This window comes from Ciconia boyciana, chromosome 1 (genome assembly GCF_034638445.1).
Source record: "Ciconia boyciana chromosome 1, ASM3463844v1, whole genome shotgun sequence".
NCBI lineage: Eukaryota > Metazoa > Chordata > Aves > Ciconiiformes > Ciconiidae > Ciconia > Ciconia boyciana.
The window spans coordinates 53,862,801-53,886,859 of record NC_132934.1 but is presented as its reverse complement, the minus strand read 5'-3'; the positions used below and the strand labels follow the sequence as shown (position 1 = coordinate 53,886,859).

Sequence of the window (24,059 nt, the reverse complement as noted above, 5' to 3'; positions counted from 1 at the left end):
GGTTATAACTGATAACAAGTGATTGAGGAGCTGAAGAGAGGGCATGCTCTGCTGGACCTGATTTTTTAAAACAAGGAAGAACTGCTTGGGAGCATGAAGGTCATGGGCAGCTTTGGCTGCAGTGACAATGGGATAGTGAATTTTAAGATCTGAAGAGGCAGAAACAAGGCAAAAAGCAGGATCATAACCCTGCACCAGGAAAGCATACTTTGGCCTGTTGAGGACTTGCTTGGAAGAATCTCATGGAAAATGGACCTGCAGAGAAAAGAAGTCCAGAAGAGCTGGTTAGCATTCAAAAATCACCTCCTTCAAGATAAAGAACAGTCCATTAACTGAAATACAGGAAAAAACACTTAAACATACGAAAACATTTTTTCACTGTGAGAGTGGTGAAACACTGGACCAGGTTGCCCAGAGAGTTGTGGAGTCTCCACATTTGGAGATATTCAAAACCCAGCTGGACACAGTCCTGGGCAACTGGCTCTAGCTGACCTTGCTTTGAGTGGGAGAGGTTGGACTAGATGATCTCCAGAGGTTCCTTCCAACCTCAACTATTCTGTGATGCTGTAAGAAGTGATGTGTTGTGGAGTAACCAAATTCACCTGGGCACCTTTCACTAAGGCACTAGCTACAGAAATGCAGCTCCCCAAAGAAAATGTAGCATCATGAAATAAATTAAAATGTTAAGCCTACTCGCACTTTGGGGGGCACACCAGGTGCGGAAACTCAATCTCTGCACAAGTTTGACAGATTTCAGTTGCTCATCTTTAGCTATTTCATAATTTCTTGGGGGAAGCACTAATGAAAATATTACTGAAGGAAAAGCTATGCTCCCTAGAAGGATTTGTACCAACCCTTCCTGATGAGGAAATCTGCGTGTGTGTTGTGTTGGGTTGGAGGGTTTGCTGACCTTCAGCTGTTGCAGTAATTTCATGGCTCAAGGAAACATCCTGTGATTTTTTTTCAAACTAATATGTGCCTGTGTCCTCTAAAACCAATGCCAACCATTGACACAAGCCAGAGAACAACCTGTTAGCAAACTTCTCTTACGTGCCTTTTTGAACAGGCAGATTCTTTTGTTAAACTTTGGGGAAGTCTTTCCCAATAATTGTCACGAGTCAGCACTACATCTTCTCTGAAAGACATAAAAGTGCCTAAGGACAACTGCTAGGTAATCCTCCTGTCTGAGCCATGGCATGAGAGAGCCAGCAGGTCAGTGGGCTTTGGGCCTGCCCTCACCCCTGCCTTATGCATGCTGCCATTTGTGGGATCCCTGCAGTGTTAAGGAGAAGAGCCACCAGAGCTGAAGTCATTCAAGCTCCTTCATAGCAGGGATAAAAATGTGTCCTCCAGCTCCACGTGTGGAGGGGACTAAGTGCAGAGGGATGCATGGGCCAAAGGTACAGCTCGAGAGCGCTGAAGGACGGATGGACTGGGAGCACTGGGGAGAATGGGCGCCCGGCTCTGGATGCAGTTTAGGAGACAGAGGGGATTAGCTGTGGGCTGCTCCTTGTCATAAGCAAATATAACAGCAGAGGGTGCCAGCAACGGGGCATTTTAAGCTCCTCACAGCTTTTAATGAAATTGGGCTAGAAGTGGTTGCTTGGAAATAGTGAAAAGGTGGATGTGGGATGGAGAAAACGACTTAGAAACACCGGCTGCCTCTCATGCTCTGGCAGTTCCTGTAAGTGAAGCAGCCAGCAAGGGCAGGGGACAGAGATCCTGACTGTAGTTTCCCTCCCAGCTTTGTCAGCGACTTTGCCCTCCAGCTCTGTCCAGGCGTGACGTTTCCCCTTGTGCTCTGGCAGAGCGGAGGGTGCAGAGCAGGCCAGCGTGGCCTTGACCTTCGGCCAGCCAGGGTAACACCTCAGCTACCTGCCATGGCCCCGCTGCTGTGGCTGCTGCTGTGAGCAGGAACCTCGGCCTAAAATGTCCCTCTTTCTGGCAAAAAAAAAAAAAAAAAAAAAAAATCGGGAATTTGCTAAAAAACAAACCCTTGCTATTATTGACTCTGTGTTGACCTGGGGTCTCATGTACCATTCCATGAGTTAGCAAGGGTCAATCAGGAGAAGCCACGTGTGAAAACAAGAAAATAAAGAGTAAAGATAAGGTCCAGTGCAACTGTAGCTCTTTTCTGTACTATGCCCAAAGCGCTGTAACAGGTAAACCTGCAGCTGTAACAGGTAAACCAGTACAGAGCAACGGGAAATGGGAGTGAACAGTACAGGACAGAGGATATTGCATTCCCCTGCTGAGGTAAAACCTACCTGCTGGGGTTACTCCCAGCTGCCTCCGCCCGCCCCATACACCAGCGTTATTCCACAGGAGTAACATTACACCCATTCAGGTTGATTGTCCTTCACTTGTTTTTGTCCTTAACATTATTGTCTTTCACGTCCAAATTCAAGTTGCACATTAGTACTATGATTTTTCCCTTGCCCACCATGGATCAGCAGGGACCCATAAGCTGCTTCCATCCCCCTGCAGATTTCTATCTACCAGCACAAACTACAGAACTGATCCCTGTCAGGAAATAGACTGGGTCTCTCAGGACATACAGACATCTTTCTTTTGATTACATGCGTGGGGAGGGGGCAGGGAACAAGCAGATGGGCTCAAAGTCCCCTCCCTAAAACAAGAGCGAGTCCCATTCCCCTTGTCTTAAACATGGCATCAGTAAGTTTCTCTGACTTCTCCTTTGCTGTTCCTATGCCCAGCAGAGAGAAAGCACCTGGCATGGTGCTTCTGGTGATGACTGCCAGCTCCTGAGAGCAGAACTATCTTTGTTGTGTACCTTAAATATTTCCTGGTTTACAAAAGTTGTTGTCTTCCTGAGGTTGGTGCTCCAAAGATTTGTGGGACGCCTCTGGGCAACTACAGCTCTGAGACAACAGAGATTTATTTTTAATGAGTTCCAGTGTTTTCCTAACATGTATTTAACAAAACAGCCATGACCTCCTCAAAGGAGCTCTGAATTTCTTGTGCAGGTAGAACTAAGCCTAAAACAAGGAGCCAAGAAGATGCCAAAAGTTTGTACAGCAAGTCTGAGCACTGACTTTATTGAGCAGATAAATGCACTTACACATAAACAAATGTAGTCTGTTGGCTGCTGCAGATATCCAATACACTAATTAAATGAGGGGGGAAACAATTTAAATGGGTTAAGCTTTTATTATGTTGGAGATTTTAAAAAATCCAAATGGTATGCTCTTGGGGAAAAATGTGTTGGCTCTTATGCTATTTTAAAGATAGTTCAGCACGAAGGAGTGCAATCTTACTACATTTCTCACATAAATTTCTTCTTTACTTATGTAATTTTGCATATAGAAGAGCTGTAAAAATGCTAAACAGTATAAACACTAAAACCAAAAAAGGGTGAGATAAAAAAGGGACAATATTTCCTGTCACAGCTAAACTTTGTTATCAAACAGAAGTTAAGAAATAACTGATATCAGTATGTGAGTCATTAAAAGCGTTTTTACAAAGAAGGCTACCAGACTGTCTTCTGCATGTACATATAGAGCTGCAGTAGCATTCGTAGTATTATCTCATTAGTAGTGTTATCTAATCCAACATAAGCATTTGGACGACATAAGAATGAGGAGTTTCTAATCTCTATATTTATTCCTGATTTCATGAGAGTTAAGCTTTAAAATGAGACCTGAGTGAACTCCCTGAACCTTGGGATGATGCAGAATATCAGGTCTTGACCCATCCTGTAGGTTTTTAACTCAAATATCTAGAAAACTCCAAGTTCTGTTTGCAGGATTTGGAAGTTGATTTCTTGTCATTCCTCAGCTTTCTGTCTGCATTGGCTCTTAGCTGCAACTTGCTTTCTCTTTTTCTCTTTTCCCCTTTCTCTTCTTTTAACCACAAGAAATCCTCACTCTTCTCTCTTAAAATATGAATAATTACATAGCACTCTCAAATTAAGGCCTTTAAAGGAAAATGGGAAGAAAAATAAGATAAGAAATCTGGTTTTTACAGAATTTTCCTTAAAAAAAATCCTTAAAATAATGAATAAACTTAAAGATCTCTGTAACTATCTGAAAACAGGAGTCAATTGGAAATATTCATGTGAAGCCATGACATATTTTGCGTGACCTTGAATTAATTTTTGCGTTGCTACTTTCAAATTAATTATGTTACACACATGAGACTCCTCCTGGCACTTTGTTAACATCTGGATGCCCTTGCTGTATTTTTTACCCAAAAGTCTGTATATTCTTTTGGACCAAGTGATTATTTCCCTGGAGAAGTTTCTATTCAGGTGAATTTTCATTGTTTCTGTCATTAATTTTTCCTTTCTCACTACAAGGAACATTTTGTTTAACTCTTACATAAATACAAGAGGAGTATTAATTACCAATAAACTTCTGCTAGTAGTGCCTGGAAAACATCAGCTGTCAAGGAAATAAAAGCTGCAGCTTTCTTTGTTAAGAAAGGTCAGTGGATAACAACACTGAACAACATATACCTAGGACTTACTGTCCTACTTTTTCTCTTCTCAGACTTAAGTTAATATTCCGTAGCCTATCCTACCATTTCACATTATGGAGAGCTGACTCTTCCTCTAGCTTGCTTAAGATCTCTTTTCCAGTATAAAACAAATTTTGCTTTTGTCTGCAATCAGAAAGCCATTTTCAAATCAAACTCTGAGTGTATAGGCGCTGTCTTATATTTGAAAATATGCGAAAGTTATTTTGGACATGGGGACAGCAAAATACACAAATAATGCAATAAATGAAGTTTAATTAAGCTAATATTTCTCCTTAGGAAATATCATTTGAGTTATTCGCATCCACTAGCATTAGAGCCATGACTTTTTTGGAGTCAAGTTGGGATATGCCAGCTGTTTGCCTGATTGTTTAAATGTCCCAAATTCTAACATATTTTAAGAAGACATTTTTAGCAGAAACACTCTCAGTGATTGTGCTCTCTCAGATCCCACAGGAAAAGGCTGTTGGAGCAGGTTGCAGATAGAGACATCTATCAAAACTGGAGTTACAAAGCCTGTTTGATCGCAATAAGTTGGCTTTATTTTTGGTCATACAGTATTGTGGAAGCCACTGTGTAGATCAAAGAGTTGATTAAGTAACAAAGATTTCCAGAAAAGAAAACTAACTTCCATCCAGTGCTGATGCTGATGCTGATTACACTTCATGCAATGCACCTGAACAATTTTAAACAAATGAAAACGAAAGGGAGAAAGACAGCCCAAACATCTGAATATGATTGCCTGGAAAAGCATTGTGTCAAGGTAGGATTGAGCTGTACTGTAACAATAGCCATATCATTAAATCATCTGCTGATTAACAATTAAAAAATCCTTGCTGGAGTCAAATTAGGCATGCATCCATTCAGCTTACTTTACTTATCATCCATATATACTTGTAGATTGGATTTTGCTGGGTACAAAAGGAACCAGAGACATGAAAAGAGAATCAGTTAACTTCCTGGTCTCCATGTTTAATTATATTTTGTCCTGGTTTCAGCTGGGATAGTGTTAATTTTCTTCCTAGTAGCTGGTATAGTGCTGTGTTTTGGATTTAGTATGAGAATAATGTTGATAACACACTGATGTTTCAGTTGTTGCTAAGTAGTGCTTATACTAGTCAAGAACTTTTCAGCTTCCCATGCTCTGCCAGGTGCACAAGAAGCTGGGAGGGGGCACAGCCAAGATAGTTGATCCAAACTGGCCAAAGGGCTATTCCGTACCATATCACGTCATGCTCAGTATATAAATTGGGGGGAATTGGTCAGAGGGGCAACGATCGCTGCTTGGGGACTGGCTGGGTGATGGTTAGTGGGTGGTGAGCAGTTGCATCACTTTTTTTTTTTTTTTCCCTGGGTTTTGTTCCTCTGTCTCTCGTTGTTTTCCTTTTCATTACAATTTATCACTATTATTATTATTATTTTATTTTATTTCAATTATTAAACTGTTCTTATCTCAGCCCATGAGTTTTCTTACTTTTGCTCTTCAGATTCTCTCCCCCATCCCACCGGGGGGCAGAGGGGAAGGGTAGGCGAGCGGCTATGTGATGCCTAGTTGCCAACTGAAGCTAAACCATGACACATTTGTAGGGAAGATAAATCATCCATGGATTCAAATGAATGTACAAGTGTAATTCCACTCATGGTATTCAATTGCACTTCAACAAAATAGCAAAATGCATATTAGAAATGTTTGAAGCTCATGTGCATCACAGTGGCTATACATGGTACATGAGAACAATAGTACTGAAACATCACAAAGCACATCGTAGGCTAGATAGGATAGCTTTCACTTGCATTTAATGAGGCAGTAATCATAATGAAAGACAAATTAAATCACAGCTTACTGAAATTCTCCATTCTGAAAAGAGTATTAATGCCACAATGAGTCTCTGAGTTGCAGCTAAGTGCTTGAGATGATACAGCATGCTCCACTGGTTGATTCTAAAAATGGTAGAAAAAGGCTAAAGCCACTTTATACTGTCAAACATATACCAATGGCAGAAGAAAATTACTTTCAGACATAGATACTCTGTTAATTCTCAAATGGTACAGTACTTCATTTGTAGCAACAGCAAGACTGAGGCATTGAAAAGTTACAGATCCAGAAATAAAGACTTTACTCGTGCAAGTAAGCTCATTCACCTAATTGAGGACCGTTGGGGTTGAGGCCAGAACTCTATCAGTATAATACTAGAAAAATATATTTAAATTACTTCACAATAATGAATTGAGTGAGAAACCTAATCCCAACAGGACTAACATTTCCTTTCATAAGGATTAATAATATTGCATCACTAACAATGATTTTGTATTCAAAATTATTTCATGCCACCACAAAATCTTTGGAGGGGGAGAACTCTCACAAGTATCCATTTTATTGCCTTATCCAGACTCTGTGGGCTATGCATATAAAGCAGACTGTCAATCAATTTGAAGGAACTGTTGAAGCAATACTGTGCCATGTCTGCTACATGTTCCTCTTCCTGTTGTTGAGTGACTGTTAGTAATTAATTACAGCCTACTGCCATAAAACTGCTTTTCTTTCAGCATGAGCTTGCAATTTGACATGGTTTAAGCAGCTCAAATGCCAATCTACAGGAATCCTAAAAAGGCAAAGTAGGGCCACTCAGGGCAGACTTTCATGCTACTGGAGCCCCAGTAATTACATATATCACTGTGGATCCACCATCTGATAAAAACTTGTCCTTTCTCTGTTCAGGTGAGAAGATGATGAGGGCACTCCTTGCTCCTACAGTCATAGGCTTGCACCAGGCCAGAGCCCTGTCAGGTCTGGTCAACTCCTAATGGGTGCAGGAGCTCCTCCCAAGGGGATACGATGGCTGAGCAAGGATTTAGTATCACTTCTCCCAGTCCCATTGTTGTCAGTCCTCTTCCATACTGTTAGAAGGGAACTACCACCCCTTGTATCTAGCCACATGGCCAGATGTTACACAATTGAATAAGAAAATAAATATGGATACCAGATGATTTGGGGCAGCTAGGCAGAAGGGGGGATGGGAGTAGCTGCTATACAAACCTTACAATTTCAAGTATTATGACAAATCTTGAAAATTTCCATTTTCATAATGGTAAGAAGTCTGTTCTTCCATGTCTGGAGTTACTTGCTTTTGCTTTCTCCATTCTCTTCTCTGTACTTCACTGTTTTGGCTGGTAGCACCGTACATTTTCTTTGGACTTACAAAAGTTTCATTGTTCATCTCTGTTTCTTCAGCTAGTTCATCCTGATCAACTATGCCACATTTCTCTTCATTGAGGTTTTCAGGGTCAGCCCATTCCTGCTTCTCCCCAGAAGCAAAAATAGCGTAGAATATCACTCCACTGTAATGTACCAGGGCTGCGATCAGAAAGACGTTTTGCCATTCTTCCCGGGTCTGAAAGAATGGTGCAGGTCTCATTAAGTTTGCACTAAAAAGAAATATTACTCTCTGAATTAGACCATGAATTAGCACATATTGAACAATGACCGTGATCACTGTTTGATTCCTGATGTTACATATAGAACAATTTATGAGAGTCATTGTGAAGATTATTTTTTTTCATAGCAACAGCTAATAAAATAAAACATGGGATTTCTTTTTTTCCTCACAGTGAAGTTTCTCTCTTGCATGTGAAATATTTGTGGAGTTGGAAATGCAGGGATTTCTCTAACAACGAAGTTAATCTTATTGTAGATCAGTGATTGCTTAGGAACCCTACCAGGGATGTGTTGTAGAGGACGTTTCCAAGTCCTATAAACATTACCCAGTAGTATGGAGATATTGCAGCAACCCAGCCTCAGGTGGTATAAAATAATATCTGCCTACACAGATAATTAGTTTATAATAGCTGAGAATCTGGGCCCCGTGATATTGTAAAAGTGAATGTTTAAAACAAACAACAACAGAAAACAGCTGCAGAGATCAATGATGAAATGGAGTTCCCAGGAAGCTTCAAAATGTCTTAACTTTTGTTGCATTACCTAATCCTTTTCCTAGAAAACATGGAGAAATGTTACCTTATGTTTTGTCATTGCACCAACGATGAGCGGGCACACCATGCCTGACAGCGTCCCCACGCCATTGGAGATCCCCATCAGAATGCTGGCGTAACGTGGGGCTATGTCCAAGTGATTCACATTGAATCCTACAACAAATCAGAGATGACAGTCAACTATACATCTTTGCACTACCAGGCCAACAGGGCTTTCTACAGCTGTTCTGGCTGGAGAAGCCTGAAAAAGGAAGGAAACCCCATTACCATATATATGAGAAAGAAGGGTTGTATTTTCTTGGTGATAAAGATGGAAGATATGTTGCAACTCTTTATTCTTTTTCAAAACCTCTTTTTTCCCCACCTATGGGGATCATGTTGTATAGAAAATATAGTTTGTTTTGGCCTTGTTTAAAGTATCTGTGCTTCCCATCTTCTCATACTGAAACAAGGCACTCAGCAAACTTTTTAAATTAAGGAATGAATGCCTCATGTTTGTTAAATGGCTGATATCTTTTTATTTAGGTAGTAGTGGTTTTTAATACATGTTTTCTGATACTTTAAGTAGCAGTTTAACAACATGATAAAAAAACCCAGAATATAAACCAGTAGGAAAAATAATTACCCTTACTGTAGCGTATCTTCTGGGTACATATTTCATTAAGAAATAAAAACAAATAGTAAAAATCAGCTCAGATAATTATCTTGCTCTAGGTAATGAAAATTAGTCATATGAGCTATGGCTGATCACAAGAAAGGGTGATGAATTCCAAGTCCATGGGATTAAATACAGTAAAAAGTTGAGTACTGGGAAAATCCTGCAATAAAAATTGATTGATAGAAATGGCCTGCTATGCAAGCACCTCATAACTAGGTAGCAAAACTACTTCCCATCTGCATAATCCTGAAACAACTGAAGACCAGCAGTTACTTTGCTGGTCAGTTTTGCTCAATAGATCCATCTTCTTGGCAGCCTGCTAGCTGATGGCCTTCCATCTTCATAATAAAAGGGTTTTTTTAATAACGATGATACTGGTGGAGCTACAAAAGTCAGTCTGAGAATAGTGAGACCCATGAAAGTGTTAGAAACAGCTGTTCTGGAGAAGGGCTGGTTATAGGACACAACAGAGAGATGACTGACCTAGAAAGCAGAAACTGGCAGCTAGGGCTGGGAGCGGGGTTGCAACTGATAGCCTTTGAGCAACTATTCATTCCAGAGTAATTCTCTCTCTCTCCTTTTAGGGATACTGTTTATGCAAGATGAAAAGGTGGCTGACACTGTAAAAGTATATTAGGAAATAACAGCACAAAGCTGATGTAAACTGGAATCAGTGAAGAGCAGGTTCTTTCAAAGCTTCATGTCCTCTGTGCAACATGTTTCATAGATACTGAAGTAAATTATTTCTGATATGGGAAGAAATGGGGAATACCCCATAAGCAGCTACATTAAGAGCAAACAGAATAATAGAAATGATGACAGTAACAACACTGAGGATAATAACATCACTTTTATCACTAATAGTAAAACCAATAATAAGATCAATTCTTACCTGAAATTGCAAAGCCACTGAAGCCTACTGCTAACACCAGAAAGGAAATAGCCACGCCTTTTGTATGAGAATAACCAACCACCAAAAGCAAGGTTGCTTCCATCCCAAAGCCTTCAAATGAAACACATGGGAATAAATTACATTCGAATTACTATTGGTCACAGAGATACCAATAAGGTCTAGCCAGAATAGCAACTTAAAATGAGACAAAATTCTTTTGTGTCTTACAGCTATTCTTAAACATACTTGGCAGCTTTGTGGATTCACAGAAATATTTGAATATTTATTGTTTGATAATAGACTTTTTTCTCCTTATTGCTGTGTAAATGACCCAAGCAATTGGTGACATTAACTCACTGAGCAGTACAGGGAAACAATGAGAAAGTGATTCTGTGCAAAGCACTGAAAAATTCACGAACACACAAATGTGGTAGGGAAAGGAGAAAAATACTTCTTGCCTTCAATTTCTCATGGTTTTAGTGATTTGAGATGTTCTTGGCAAATGGAGCAAAAGAGCATTTTTCAGACAAGTATGCCACCAACACAACAAGACAGCCCTGAGTATCACAGGGAACTTCCAGTCGTCTGCCATTACTGCAAATTAACATTTTCTAGTATGTAACGTTACAATCCTTCTGTTTATTTTTTTAAATGATACTGAAAATATGCCCTGAAAACACAATGACTCTGAGAATCCTTTGTGAAGATGCGTAGCCAAGCTGCATGGCATCTCTGACCGCAGGCATCTCTATTCCAGACAGCCTGTGCCGTCCATAAATAATGTAAGCCGGGAACTGGCAGAGGAGAGCAACTCCACAGGCTACCTGGCTTGAAATTTTTGCTCTAATTTAGTATCTTCCTTACATGTAGATGTAATTGATTTTTCAGTTCAGTGACTAAACTGGAAACAAATTATTTTGTGCTGAGTAAAAATGAGTCTGTCTTTCCCCCGTCTTTTTTTTTACCCAACCCTTCCAGCCTAAACTTGCCAGTGGGTTCTCCTGGAAGTAGCATGTGGGAACATGGCCAGTTATTGCCAGGCTATATCCACTGGGAAAGGATCTCTCCAGCACCATGGTACATGGTTAACTTCGTCTGTACAAGCTTGCAGGATGAGGCCTATTTGATCACACTAATCTTCTGGGCCAGTTCCTACCGCCCTTTAACCAGGCTTCTTGCTTCCTCCCTTTTTGAAAGCATGCTCATATGAGTAAGGATTTATGCCCTGAGGACATCTAACATCAGCTCTCCATTAAATGCTTCAGATTAACGAGCTGCAAATGCAATCTAGAGTAATTTGTCTCTTGTTACAATTAAACCTGGACCAAACTATGATATTTGCATCAACTGCAGCACACAATTGAAATATCTTATTTTCAGAATCCAATAGTACCTCCACAATTCATGACCTTCCTTACAGTGGTAGTGGTTAAAATCTTCCTGCTCCGTAAGAAGTCAGCTAGCTGCCCTCCAATGGGTACAATGATTGTCATGACCATGTGAGGAACTGCTGACAAAAGGCCAACCTGCAATTAGACAAATGAGTGGTTACTGTTCGTGTCCTCCCTCAGGATTTAGAGGGAAGAGAATAGGAACCATACCTTTTCTTCACCTCTTCCCTCCCACCCCCCATTGGACACATTTTTATCCTGGATCCTTGTGTGGGAGGATTGCAGACCCTTCCTCCAACAGCACCTGCAACCAAGACCTGGGTGACCTTAGGATGGAGTGACCTTAGGATGGAGACTCCACAACCTCTCTTGGCAACCTGTGCAAGTGCTCAGTCACCCTCAGAGTAAAAAAGTGTTTCCTGATGTTCAGATGGGACCTCCTGTGCTTCAGAATGTGCCCATTGCCTCTGATCCTGTCACTAGGCACTACTGAGAAGAGCCTGGCTCTGACTTCTTTGCACCCTCCTGTCAGGTATTTGTATACATTGATGAGATCCCCCCTGAGCCTTCTCTTCTCCAGGCTAAACAGTCCCAGCTCTCTCAGCCTTTCCTCATAGGAACTGGAGAGGCTCCAGTTCCTTAATCATCTTTGAGGAGCTTCATTGGGCTCTTTCCAGTATGTCCATGTCTCTCTTGTACTAGGGAACCCAGAACTGGACAGTACTCCAGGTATGGCCTCATCAGTGCTGTGTAGATGGGAAAGATCACCTTCCTCCACCTGCTGGCAATAATTTGCCTAATGCAGTGCAGGTTACCATTCACCTTCTTTACCACAAGGGCACATTGCTGGCTCATGTTCAACCTGGTGTCCACCAGGACCCCCAGGTCCTTTTCGGCAAAGCTGCATTCCAGCTGGGTAGCCCTCCAGCATGTACCCGTGTGTGGGCTTGTTCCTCCCCAGGTGCAGGACTTTGCACGTCCCCTTGTTGAACTCCATTAAGTTCCTGTCAGCACATTTCTCCAGCCTGTCGAGGTCCCTCTGGATGGCAGCACAGCCCTCTGGCATATCAGCCTCTCCTCCCAGCTTTGCATCATCTGCAAACTTGCTGAGGGTGCACTCTACCCCATCATCCAGATTATTAATGAAGATGTCAAAGAGGATCAGGCCCAGTATTGACCCTTGGGGTACACTGATAGTTACTGGCCTCCAACTAGACCTTGTGCTACTGATCACCACCCTCTGGACCCGGCCATTCAGCCAGTTTTCAATCCACCTCACTGTCTGCTCAACCAGCCCATATATCAACAGCTTGTCTATGAGGCTCTTATGGGAGATGGTGTCAAAAGCCTTAGTGAAGTCTGGGTAGATAATATCCACTGCTCTCCTCTTGTCTACCAGGCCCGTCATTTCATCATAGAAATTTATCAAGTTGGTCAAGTGTGACTGTCCCTTGGTGAATTTTCTCCCAAAGGGTTATTACTGTTTCTGTTAGCTCTGGTACTTATCCCAGATACACGAAAAGGCTATTTTGCAGAGTTTTAGTGATCAGCATGCCACCTTCTAGAAGCTTTTCTTTGAAGAAGGAATTTAGTGAGAAGTTTGAGTTTATTTTTTAGGATGCGCAACCTCCTTACATTGACAATGAGTCAGTTTTACATTAGTTTTTAACTAGTGAGGTACACAGAGGTGCAACTCTAGCATTTATGAAAGGCAATTCAGAATAAACAAACCTATTTTGTCTTAATACCCCTGTTCTTCATCTCCATGCTGCGCTTGACCATTCAGAGTGTCATTGCTACCACGACAGCATTGCAGAACCCGGGCACACTGGTGCTCCTAGACCACACAGATAATGATGTTGTTTGTTATCAGTTTGCAGGGTTACACTTGCTTGAAAATTACAATAGAGCAAGTAGGCTTTTTAAAGGAATGTTGGGAAAACTTTTCTGGAACAAATATTCTGAAGTCCTCATTCATGCTCTGAAGAGGGAGTGTAAAAATGCTGGCTTTAATGAAGTGTCAGTGGCAGGTAATATCAATCCATACAGAATTTGACCCCTCACTGTCAATGAAAACTAATGAAATAAAAAAAAAAGGAGGATAAAAATTACCTGGCAAGTAATGCTAAACTGCTAGCACTAAACAAAATGTGCATTTCTATTTACTTACCTTGCAGTTTTCATAATATATGGTGGTTTTAATCAACTCTTTCCCAAAACAACTTTTCAGTTCTTTCCTTTTGCTAATAATTGGATGCTAGCAGGCTTTTCTTTCTATCAGATCACCAGAAGTATGTCATCCCAACTACTGTGAATAATCTACTGTAATGACCTCAGAGAGATCTGGGGATCTTCAAGCACTCTGCATCTCCTAAGGTGAGGTCTGAAGGTCACTGCTTCATCTCAGGCATTTACCTTGCTTATTGCAAACCCAAAGACTTCTTCAAAGTAAGCAGGCTGACTTATAAGGAGCAAATAGAAGGTCCAGCTTCTGCAAAAGTTCGCCACAATGATTGCATAAACTGGCATTGAAGTGAAAAATCTCTTCCAGGGAGTACTAAATTTCTAGGGGGGAAAAAAATTGAAGACATTTTTGAGTAGGCAGAAGGCAGAATAAAGAGCCCAGTATCTTTTAGCATCAGGACTATCCAGTACATTGCACCCAATTTACACTGCAAATCACTTACAATGCAAGTGAAAGATATCTCCTGGATTAGTGGCAAAAGACAAGTAGAGAAACTTTCTTAGAATAGTTAGGATTTTTAAGATGACTACTGTACTATTATTGCTCTACTTATTGAACTTACACAAGGTCTTTTGTAATTCTGCTGTTGGGATAAGAGGATCAATAACAGAATCAAAGAAAACTAGAGAAAACCTTGTGCCATTCCCCACTTTTTGGCATGATGCAGCTTGAGACATTCCACTGAAAGGACTGTGAAAAAAGGATTATCTAAGCTAAGAAATATGTGGTAGCACAGCAATAGGCAGCTACCTGCTTCAACCCAATTCATTTCATTCAGCAAAAAAAGTCTATGGTAGAAGATTTAATTTCTATAACTTGCTTTTGGCATTTCCAGTTTCTATTTATGCCTCAATACTCCATACCGCAGGAACAAAAAACACTTCATAGCCCTATTCACTTCTAATAGAATTCAAATCAGAAGCTGAAATACGTAACTATGGCAATATACATTGACATTCTCCTTATTTTTTTTAATGGTAGTTGTGTTCTACAGGCAACCGTATGCCTGCGGTCATGTGTGAACACATGGTGGTGGAACTAGTGTCCTCTGCAGTAAAACCGCTGTACAGCAAGGGGAAAACCACGACCTGGAACGAGTGTTCCAGCCAAGACCTGAGTGACTTCAGCCAAACTTCAGGTGCATGCCTAAAAAGAGGGTCTGGTACTTCATACTGTCAGTGAGGCTATTACACAAAACATGTAGAGAAAAGAGTTTGGAGTTATTTTGCTCCAGAATGTTCTAGAGTAAAAGCCAAGAAGGAACAGTTTATCAAGAAATAGCTTTGTTTTTCACCACTAGCAAAAATGAGTTATCTAAGGAAATGGAGAGAGTTTTGATGGGAAAATAGGTTTTAGTTTTAAGTTTCCAGGATCTTCCAGGATCCTTTCAGAGAGAGGATAGAAGTCTTAAAACAATGAGCTGAGCTGCTGTGAGAGTGAGCAAGGCAGAAAGCCTGTCCTTAAGCTTTCAGAATATTTCAATCATCATCCTTAATAAGAGCTCAAAAGGCAGCTGGATAATTTAACATCTGCAGCCAGTTTCTTATTTAGCTATTTCCATTAATATTTTTTAGAACAAACATGATAGTTACTCAAGAGCAGGAGATGAGAGTGTGTGTTTCCCCCTCTCTCCCCAGTCCCTTCCCCTCCCTAGATTAGGGACACCCTATAAACTGAGAGCTGAAACAGCCCTATGTGTTTTGCCTGTTGCTGAACTCATCCTGTCCAGCTGCATGAGCCTGATCCTGTAATTTTCATAAAAGGAAAAACCCCTAATCATCAACAGCAAACAGTTCTGCTGCTCTTATGCAGCCAACAGTATCCATCCAGTTGTATGCTGCTCTGTAAAGTGCTCAGAGATTATAACCAGAAAAGCCTTTTTTACTTACACTTGCACTAGCTAGGCTGGCTCCTTCTCCGATACTTGTTTCTATATATATCCTTTCTTCGCTGGTTATTGTTGGATGTGCAGCAGGGCTCTCATAGGCATGAAGCAGCCAGAACATGTACCAAACAATCCCAAACATTCCTGGAGAGACAGGAAAAGCAAAGCTCAGTTTTAAAAACCAATAAAGCCACACTTCAGTACCTGCAGGTCTTTCAAGAGCCAATTAAACCAAATCTGTGTAGAAAGTATGCTCAGGGAAGTAAGAAAATATGATCGCTAACTCTGTGTATATTGTATGCCTGCTTGCAAAGTGTTTGAGCATTTTGTCACTTGTATTACATGATATGCGTGGGGCAGAGAAAAGGCAGAAGCGAAGCTTTATGTGGCACTTGGGGAAGGAAAAAAGCAGACCAGTCATAACATGGTCACAATCTGCATAAAAAAACTTTCCAATCAGATTGCGATGGCAAATCTTATGGTGCGTTCTGTGTCTCCAGAGAAAATCCATCTTAACTGGGCTGCTGATGTGCAAGGCTGGGTTTGAGCCAGCTCTGCCACATACTGCGGGGGGAAGCACGAGGCACCACAGATCAGCCACGCGGCCGTACCCGTGTGATGGGACCACTTCATAAAGGTGGCACTGCTTTTACCGAGGGTGGGCAGCATGGGGCAGATGTCTCAGGGCAGAAGGTTTCACAGGCATTCGGCTCCCCATCAGCAGCATATGCTGTAGCATTCGCTGTTAGCGTGCGCTCCGGGACACGTATCACGTGAGTGTTTGTGCTACAGAGCAACCTTTGCAACTGCATCCAACCCTGTCACTGCGTGACCATGGACTGTAGCCTGGGTATTACAATTTTAAAACATTTTACAACAGATGATTACAAAATAAAAGCTTTCAGAAGCTGCAATAAGTAGGGAATAAATTGGAATACCCATTTGCAACCTCTTCATTCACCAAAACAACTTTGATCCATACTTGTTATACAGGTTTAACAAAACTGCTGGCAGTACCAGTCTAGTCGCAGAGATCCTTTATGTTAAACAACTCACCATAAATATAAAAGACTGATGACCATCCTATATACTGTACCAGAACACCTGCCAGAGGCATGGCAACCACCGCACCTGCATAAGACCCTGAGGAGAAAAAGGATGAAGAAAACATGTAAAGTATGATAGACGAGCTCAGCCTCCAGTGCAGGTGCTCACAGGGGCAGAACTGGAGGGACACCTCTGGCTGACTGGCACCATGATTTCTTGTGAATGTGGGGAATGGGACGGCTACTGAAAAATTTAGCTTGGGGTGGTGAGAAGGACTAGCCCTCACTGGTATGGGATCACGAGTCTCATTTTGCAGCTAGAAGGGGTGTGCCTTGTGGGTAAATGGGATTCGCAAAGCTGAAACTCATGGTAAACCACTATGCAGGCATAAGCTGTATGCACTAAAGTAGGGAATCCCACCTAACCCCATGGCATACAAGGTGAGCTCCGGAGAAGCTAATGACCCAAATTTCTGAAGCCTTCTCGGTGTCCAGAAATCCTGATGGCTGCAGATATGCTGGGAGGCTCTTGTCATGGCTCTAGCCGCGTGACCCCACAAGTGCTGCTAGCAGAGGGGTTGTTCAGACCAACCCTGAGTCTGTTTAACCATGTTTAGTTCATATCAGCGGCATGAACAAACAGCTGGAATAAATAGGCAAAAGTTGACAGGGAGAAAAAGGATAAAAAAAGTGTTCTGTGCCAAGGTTTCTGATTGGGAAATATATAATACTGGTGAAATATTTTTCCAAGTGACTTGTAGAAAGAGATGAGTATTTAAGTGCTTGGAAAGGAATTTCCATGAAGACCCTAGGGAGAATTCATGCAATCTGGACACTTGGTTTCAGTGCAAGACAGTGCCAGTAGCTTCACATGCGAGACGTGTTGCTTTTAATTATTCTAGGAAATTAGATAGTTGTGGTTTTGAGAGTATTACATACTTTGTTAATGAACATTTGTTAATGCTCTACTCACTAGCAAATACTTCTCTGCAATGCTTCACAGTGACCCTTCTCCCTCCTCTCTGTGTAATTCATTCTTCCTACAGCAATAGCAAAGCCCCAGGCAAGAATACAGTCAGAGAAACCAGGAACCTGGTTAACATGGAGTTCCCTAATTTTTCCACTGTTCCTGTGCACCTTTCAAGTGCAAGAATTGGTGATCTGTAGCCACTAAAATGGGTGCTGAGCTGCAGGATGGATCTTTCTCTACCCAGTGCTAGGATTTCAAGGAGAGAGCATTGAGGGTAGAGAGGCTTCTTTTTTGGTTTGTTCTTCTACAGAAAATAGAAACACCTAAATAATCACTAAATCCTGGAGTCATCTGTAGTAAAAATAAAATTCCCATAATATGAAAAGCTTCTTTTTTTTCTCATTTCACTCCTCCTTTTACCCTTTCTCCTTTATTTTAGTGCTGTATTTTCCCTAGCCTTTCAGTTCCACTGGTGATGGACAGACTGTTTTTTCCTGTGACTTTTACATTTTCTGTTGAATATTCTCTCTCAGACATTAATCTTCAGCTGGCTTTACCCCACCATCTGCATTTATTTTCATTGTTTTCTCTTCCACCTTTCCCAACTGCTTACTCTTCAAAGTCCTACTATTTCTGGTTTTTCTTCAGGATTTTTAGACATCCACTCACCATTCCAATTACCCTGGTACAAATGGGAAGGGACACACCAAAGACAGATGATGATGTTGTCTTAGAGGATAGGAAATGACAGAGTGAATTAGCAAGCAGGGCCTTTTCCTTCACTGACAACACAGCGCATTTGAAATTACAGCAGAACCATTCCTGCTCTGCACTCTGCATATCTGGACCTTTTAGGGTACAAAAGCAGAGGGAGTGCATTTGGATTATGCCTTATCTTCCTTACATTCAGCCATCTACCCAAATCCAGCCTGGAGCTGGTAAGGAGATACTAATATCCACAGTTTTCCCTGGAATTAGCAGATAATTGAAGATTGCAGGTTTACCAGAAGAAGATGAAGACATTAGGTAGGAGAGTGTATGAGGAGGGGACAGCTCAAACTAGACCTGGGAAAGGGCCGGACAGGTATGACACTCACAGTACTCTCATCTGACAAGAAAGTGGTAGCAGAGAGTGACCTGTGGCACCTCTTTTCAAAAACTGCTACCTGGAGGATGGAATTAAAAGTAGAAAACCCTTTTTTTTTTTTCCTTTTCATTAGTGTGGCTGTAAGTGAAAAGAGGGTATCTTCCTTGAAGAAGATGGTGTAAAACCTTAGTATTTTTCCTGCTCCCTGCTTCATAATAAGGCTTAAGATTCTTGCCAGAGGCTAGAAACATTCCAAAGGGAATGAGACAGTTTGATTTCTCCCATCTTTCCACTGGGTTCCTCTCCCCACAGTCTTCTGAAATTTCTCACAAGCTGTCTTCCAGAAGGCCAGCTGTCAGTGTTGGAAAAGGACCCAGAGAAGAGAGCAAAGTACAAGCCTGATCATAATTCAAACCAGAGTAAAGCAGAACAGCCAGTGGCAACAAGTTACATCACCTCCACTGCAGTATATTGAGCAGCCAGCCTAAAGTACTCAAGTCCTTTTAAAATGATTTTTTAAATGCATGCTTGATTAGGAGGGTCAGTTCAATATGTATAATAAATTGAATCCTTAAAGATGGAGCAAATGAAAAAAACAATGTAATTTCTCTCAGGTGTGATTTCTCTCATCTGACACCTCTAGACCCATTTTAGTTTACTATGACAGTCATTCTGAGGGTTGGCTTTAAGTGATAAAATGGTGACATATTAAACAAAAAGACTCTCAGGTTCCTGAGCTCAGAGTACAAGCCGAATGGGTATGTGGGCAGGTACAGCAAAGGGCAGAGGGTTTGCATTTCTCTTTTAAATCATTAATGAATAAATTACGTCTAATAGGAATATGTACTTACGTAAACCATATAAGCCTATCAACTTACCACAGAACGATGTGGTGGCCAACCTGCTTCTCTCCAGTGGAGGAGCCCACTTACTCCACATCCCGTGGCAGGCTGGGTAGGTGACGCCCTGGCAGACATTTCACACATCATGTGATTTGCTTTCACTGCATTCCTACTTCAAGCAGTTGCTGATAACTGTCCAACCTGTCTAGCTGTTTGTCACCATGGAATGATGTAGGAAAGGTTAGGTAAGGCTAGAAGAGCTCTGTTGTTTGGGTATGAAGATGTCAAACTAATTTGAATAATCGCTTATATGGTAATGTGTTCTGGGGTAAAAATGCTGTTTAGTACGTGCAGTGGATGGCACAAGGAAACTAAAATAGCTCAACCTGCAGCACCAGAAACCTAAACTTTTTATTTCCTTTTAAGTAAACTTAAAAATATAAATCAGTATGATTAAAAAATTGTCATCCTAAAAATGAGCAACAAGTAAAAATGTAGACTGATCAGAAAACCTGACCAAAAGATGTTACGATTTTTTAGAGCCACATCTCCACAAAGAAATGATGTATGAAAGGACCTAAATGGTGAGTGCTCCTACCTCCACCAGACCTTGCAGAATCCTTACAAACATCACACAGCCATAATGTACTCTTGCTGCAGAAGGGATGAACATGTTCAATGTAGATGTTAGAAAGATAGCTGCTCCAAATACCCTATGGAAAAAAGTAACATGAAAGGGAACATAATTATTGTCTACTTTTCAGAAGTGATGCTGTTCTCAGGTACAGTCGCAGAGACAATCTCACATACCACCATCTCACCAACCCAAATACTTGTAAAGGCCCTTATTGGCAAAAGGGGGTAAATCCCCATATGGTCAATACATTTTCTTCTCTGAATGGAAGAGAAGTTTTATACATACTTAAACAAAGGTGCTGGGTTTTAATTTGTATCAGAGGAATAGACATGGGTGTTGGTACTGGAGGCTAAGCTGTTTATATGAGTTCTCACCTGAGAGAAGGATTCCTATCCTGGGAAGTACTTAAATTCTGTTAGATCAATAGGGTTTAGCTTAGATCAGGTAAAGTCTGGTTTAAATGCCTCTCTGAAACATGGGAGTGTGCTGGTTAGTTCCACTTGCTGCTGCTAAAATGTATAACAGGGCTGCTTAAGATCAGCTCCTTTCCAACATCACTTCTCTAAATAACAGCTACAAATATCCTTTGTGACTGTGACATAGAAGGGGCATTTCTACAAGACAGCTTTTGTGACAAACATGATATAAACATTTTGTTACCCTGCTTGGGAAGAGCACTTCCTGCAGCTGGGCACAAGTCAGTCGAGGCTCTAAATGCACCTGGGGCCCAGTGTGCCCAATGTAAAGGAACATCTGGGGAGCTCATATGAAAATTGACGTTGCTGCATCATGGAAAACACCACTGGAAACCAAGAAAGAGACTGGGAAAAACTGGTTGGAACAACCATTGAAATTATCACTATTAGGAAGGCTCTACAGAGGGATCTGGACAGGCTGGATCGATAGGCTGAGGCCAATTGTATGAGATTCAACAAGGCCAAGTGCCAGGTCCTGCACTTGGGTCACAACAACCCTCCCCAGGCTTGGGAAGAGTGGCTGGAAAGCTGCCTGGCGGAAAAGGACCTGGGGCGTTAGTCAACAGGCGGCTGAATATGAGCCAGCAGTGTGCCCAGGTGGCCAAGAAAGCCAATGGCATCCTGGCTTGTATCAGGAATAGTGTGGCCAGCGGGACTAGGGAAGTGATTGTCCCTTTGTACTTGGCACTAGTGAGGCCGCACCTCGACTACTGTGTTCAGTTTTGGGCCCTCCACTACAAGAGAGACATTGAGGTGCTGGAGCGCGTCCAGAGAAGAGCAACGAAGCTGGTGAAGGGTCTAAGAACAAGTCCTGTGAGGAGCAGCTGAGGGAACTGGGGTTGTTCAGGCTGGAGAAAAGGAGGCTGAGGGGAGACCTTATCACTCTCTACAACTACCTGAAAGGAGGCTGTAGCGAGGTGGGTGTTGGTCTCTTCTCACAAGTAGCAAGTGATAGGATGAGAGGAAACAGCCTCAAGTTGCACCAGGGGAGGTTTAGATTGGATATTAAGAAAAATTTCTTCACTGAAAGGGTTGTCAATCCCTGGAACAGGCTGCCCAGGGAAGTGGTTGAGTCACTGTGACGGTGTGCTTTCCCCGCCCCTGACCTTTATCTCCTGTAACCCTGCTCAGGTGATAACTACCAGTGGTGATCATAATGGACGCATCTGGTCATGATGGATGCATCGGCTCAAAGTGGATTTGGGAGACAGATAACAACACAATAGCCTAGGGCTATTGTGCAATGCGCCCACCGGAGAAACCAAAATTTGTGGTTGGCATGCAAATATGACTATGAGTCAATCATCTTACCCCCATAAACAGTGAGCAGCCCAAGAGCCCTTTGAGCCCTTCTGCATGGCAGCGGGCTGCCGTCCAAGATCTCCCCTTGAGCAGGGACGCCTCTCAAGGTTACTCTTCAAGGTTGAGAGATTCCTTGCCACAACAGATCCTCAGTGAGTGACTAATAGCATGCTAAACTTTGAAATCTTAGCGAAGTGATATAAAGGATTGATCGCACATGTATGATCCTTTAGATATAAACCATTGATCAAGTCTGGGACTAGGATTGGATCTAGCTGCATCTAGACTCCTCTCTGAGAAGGAGTTTAGAAAGCAAGGCGATCCCTTTCTGAACCTCATGACTCAACGGAGGGTCTCCCTGACAGTTTTGTCTGACCCTGTCCTCTATGCAGTAAATAATCAAGTGTACCTTGCCATTGAATCTTGTTAAATCACTGTCGCATTGAACTTTGTTAACTTCCTGTTCTAGATCAATAAACTATATTTTTCCTTCTCTCTTACGAGTGAAGTGCACTCTCACTCCATCCACAACAGTCACCATCCCTGGAGGTATTTAGAAGACAAGTATACATGGCACTTAGGGACATGGTTTAGGCGTGGACTTGGCAATGTGAGGTTAATGGTTGGACTCGATGATCTTAAGGGTCTTTTCCAACCTAAATGATTCTATGATTCTATGATCAGCAAGAATGAGCTGTACTTGATTGATGAGACTTCATATACCTGAAGCTCAGGTTTCCTTTCTGTGCAATGAATGGGGTTCAATAGCTGTGTCATGCACTCTAAATATCAGGAGTTCATTACCCCAGCATCTGTGGAAGCTGATATACATGAGGATCTCGTCTAAGATCCTGTTACAGCACTGAAAAATATCAGAACCAGCAGTAGGAGTTCTCCACAACTGCCAAGCACCATTTAAATTGAATGGATTACTGCTAATCCTCAGTAGTTTACTGTCTTCTTTGTGTTGTCTGCAATTCGAAGCAACCATGTCTGGCTCCCTGCAGACTGCCTTTGTGTGGGAAGGCTTTAATTCTGCAGATAGAAAGTTGCAGCAGTTGGTGCCCCTGGGGACCACAGCACTTAGGAGATGGGAGGTCAGCCGAAAGCTGCCCTGTCTTGCTCCAAGACTCAAGGTGACACCCTGAGAATAAAGCAGTCCCTTTTGTTAAAGGCCCTCAGCTCCTAGCTACACTGATGTTAGCTAGCAGCATGCTGCTGTTTGTGGCCCATCATTCATGTTCCTTTTCAAACTACTCAAATTCAGTGATGTTTAACGAGTTTTGAATTATATTGTTATGTGTGTGGCATTTCAAAAAGACACATTAAGCTTCATTCTGATATATGAATGGTATTAGACAGATATTTGATCTGAAATCACATGATTTGGACAACAGCAGTATTTCTCTCCCTTTTTATTTTTCTGCCAAAGACATACACAGATCTTATTATGCATAGCTGTTTATCATGCTCCTCTTCAAAATATTTATAAACTTTTAAAACCTTTTGTTGCCTTTTTTTTTTTTTAAATAAGGATTTCAACTGTTTCCATTTCAGTCTCTTTTTGAAAACTTATTCACGGGAAATAAATGTCACCTCATTTTTTGAATCTAGGCTTATTATTCACAGTAGGATTAATGATAGTATTATAGTGCAAAGTATCTACAGTCAGAGATCAACAGTGTTTTATCTAAATTCTATACACCTATTGACAAAAACAACAGTCCATGCCTAGACAGCTCATAATCTGAATGACAAGAAAGCACTCAACAGATGAACACAGAAGCAAAGAGGCTGGGTAGGCTCGCAGAGGGAAGTGACAAAGGAATGAATTTATATAGAAAGCGGTCCGAAAATCTGAACTAGAATACAAAGCCTATGATAATATCTTGACATTTAGGAGACTGCTTTCAAAGCCAAGTAAACATTTAGCTGAGAAATAAGTATTACTTAGCTCTCTATTATGATCAGTGAAGAAGAGAGTTTTGCACCTTGCTTCCTTGCCACTAATAGAAATATCAAGTCTGTTATCGTAACACTATTGACAGTCTCGGGGAACTACAGCAAATTACGTAAATTAATAAACACATGAAAGAATAAGCCATATGAAAGAGAACGTATTTAATTATCCAAACAGCTAG

General features: G+C 41.6%; 1 protein-coding gene across 1 annotated transcript in view; it reads right to left on the bottom strand.

Moving 5' to 3' along the window:
* Positions 1-228: 228 nt before the first annotated feature.
* The window catches only part of SLC17A8 (solute carrier family 17 member 8), a 37,095-nt gene continuing 13,264 nt past the window's right edge, over positions 229-24,059 (bottom strand). The window contains exons 4-14 of the mRNA XM_072884687.1: positions 20,102-20,216; positions 19,540-19,627; positions 16,615-16,701; positions 15,563-15,702; positions 13,844-13,993; positions 11,431-11,563; positions 10,038-10,148; positions 8,513-8,640; positions 7,535-7,889; positions 6,342-6,438; positions 229-255 (exon numbers count right to left, since the gene is read on the bottom strand). Coding sequence (XP_072740788.1) covers positions 7,551-7,889; positions 8,513-8,640; positions 10,038-10,148; positions 11,431-11,563; positions 13,844-13,993; positions 15,563-15,702; positions 16,615-16,701; positions 19,540-19,627; positions 20,102-20,216 — 1,291 coding nt within the window. The 3' untranslated portion in view covers positions 229-255; positions 6,342-6,438; positions 7,535-7,550. The remainder of the gene's footprint in view (positions 256-6,341; positions 6,439-7,534; positions 7,890-8,512; positions 8,641-10,037; positions 10,149-11,430; positions 11,564-13,843; positions 13,994-15,562; positions 15,703-16,614; positions 16,702-19,539; positions 19,628-20,101; positions 20,217-24,059) is intronic.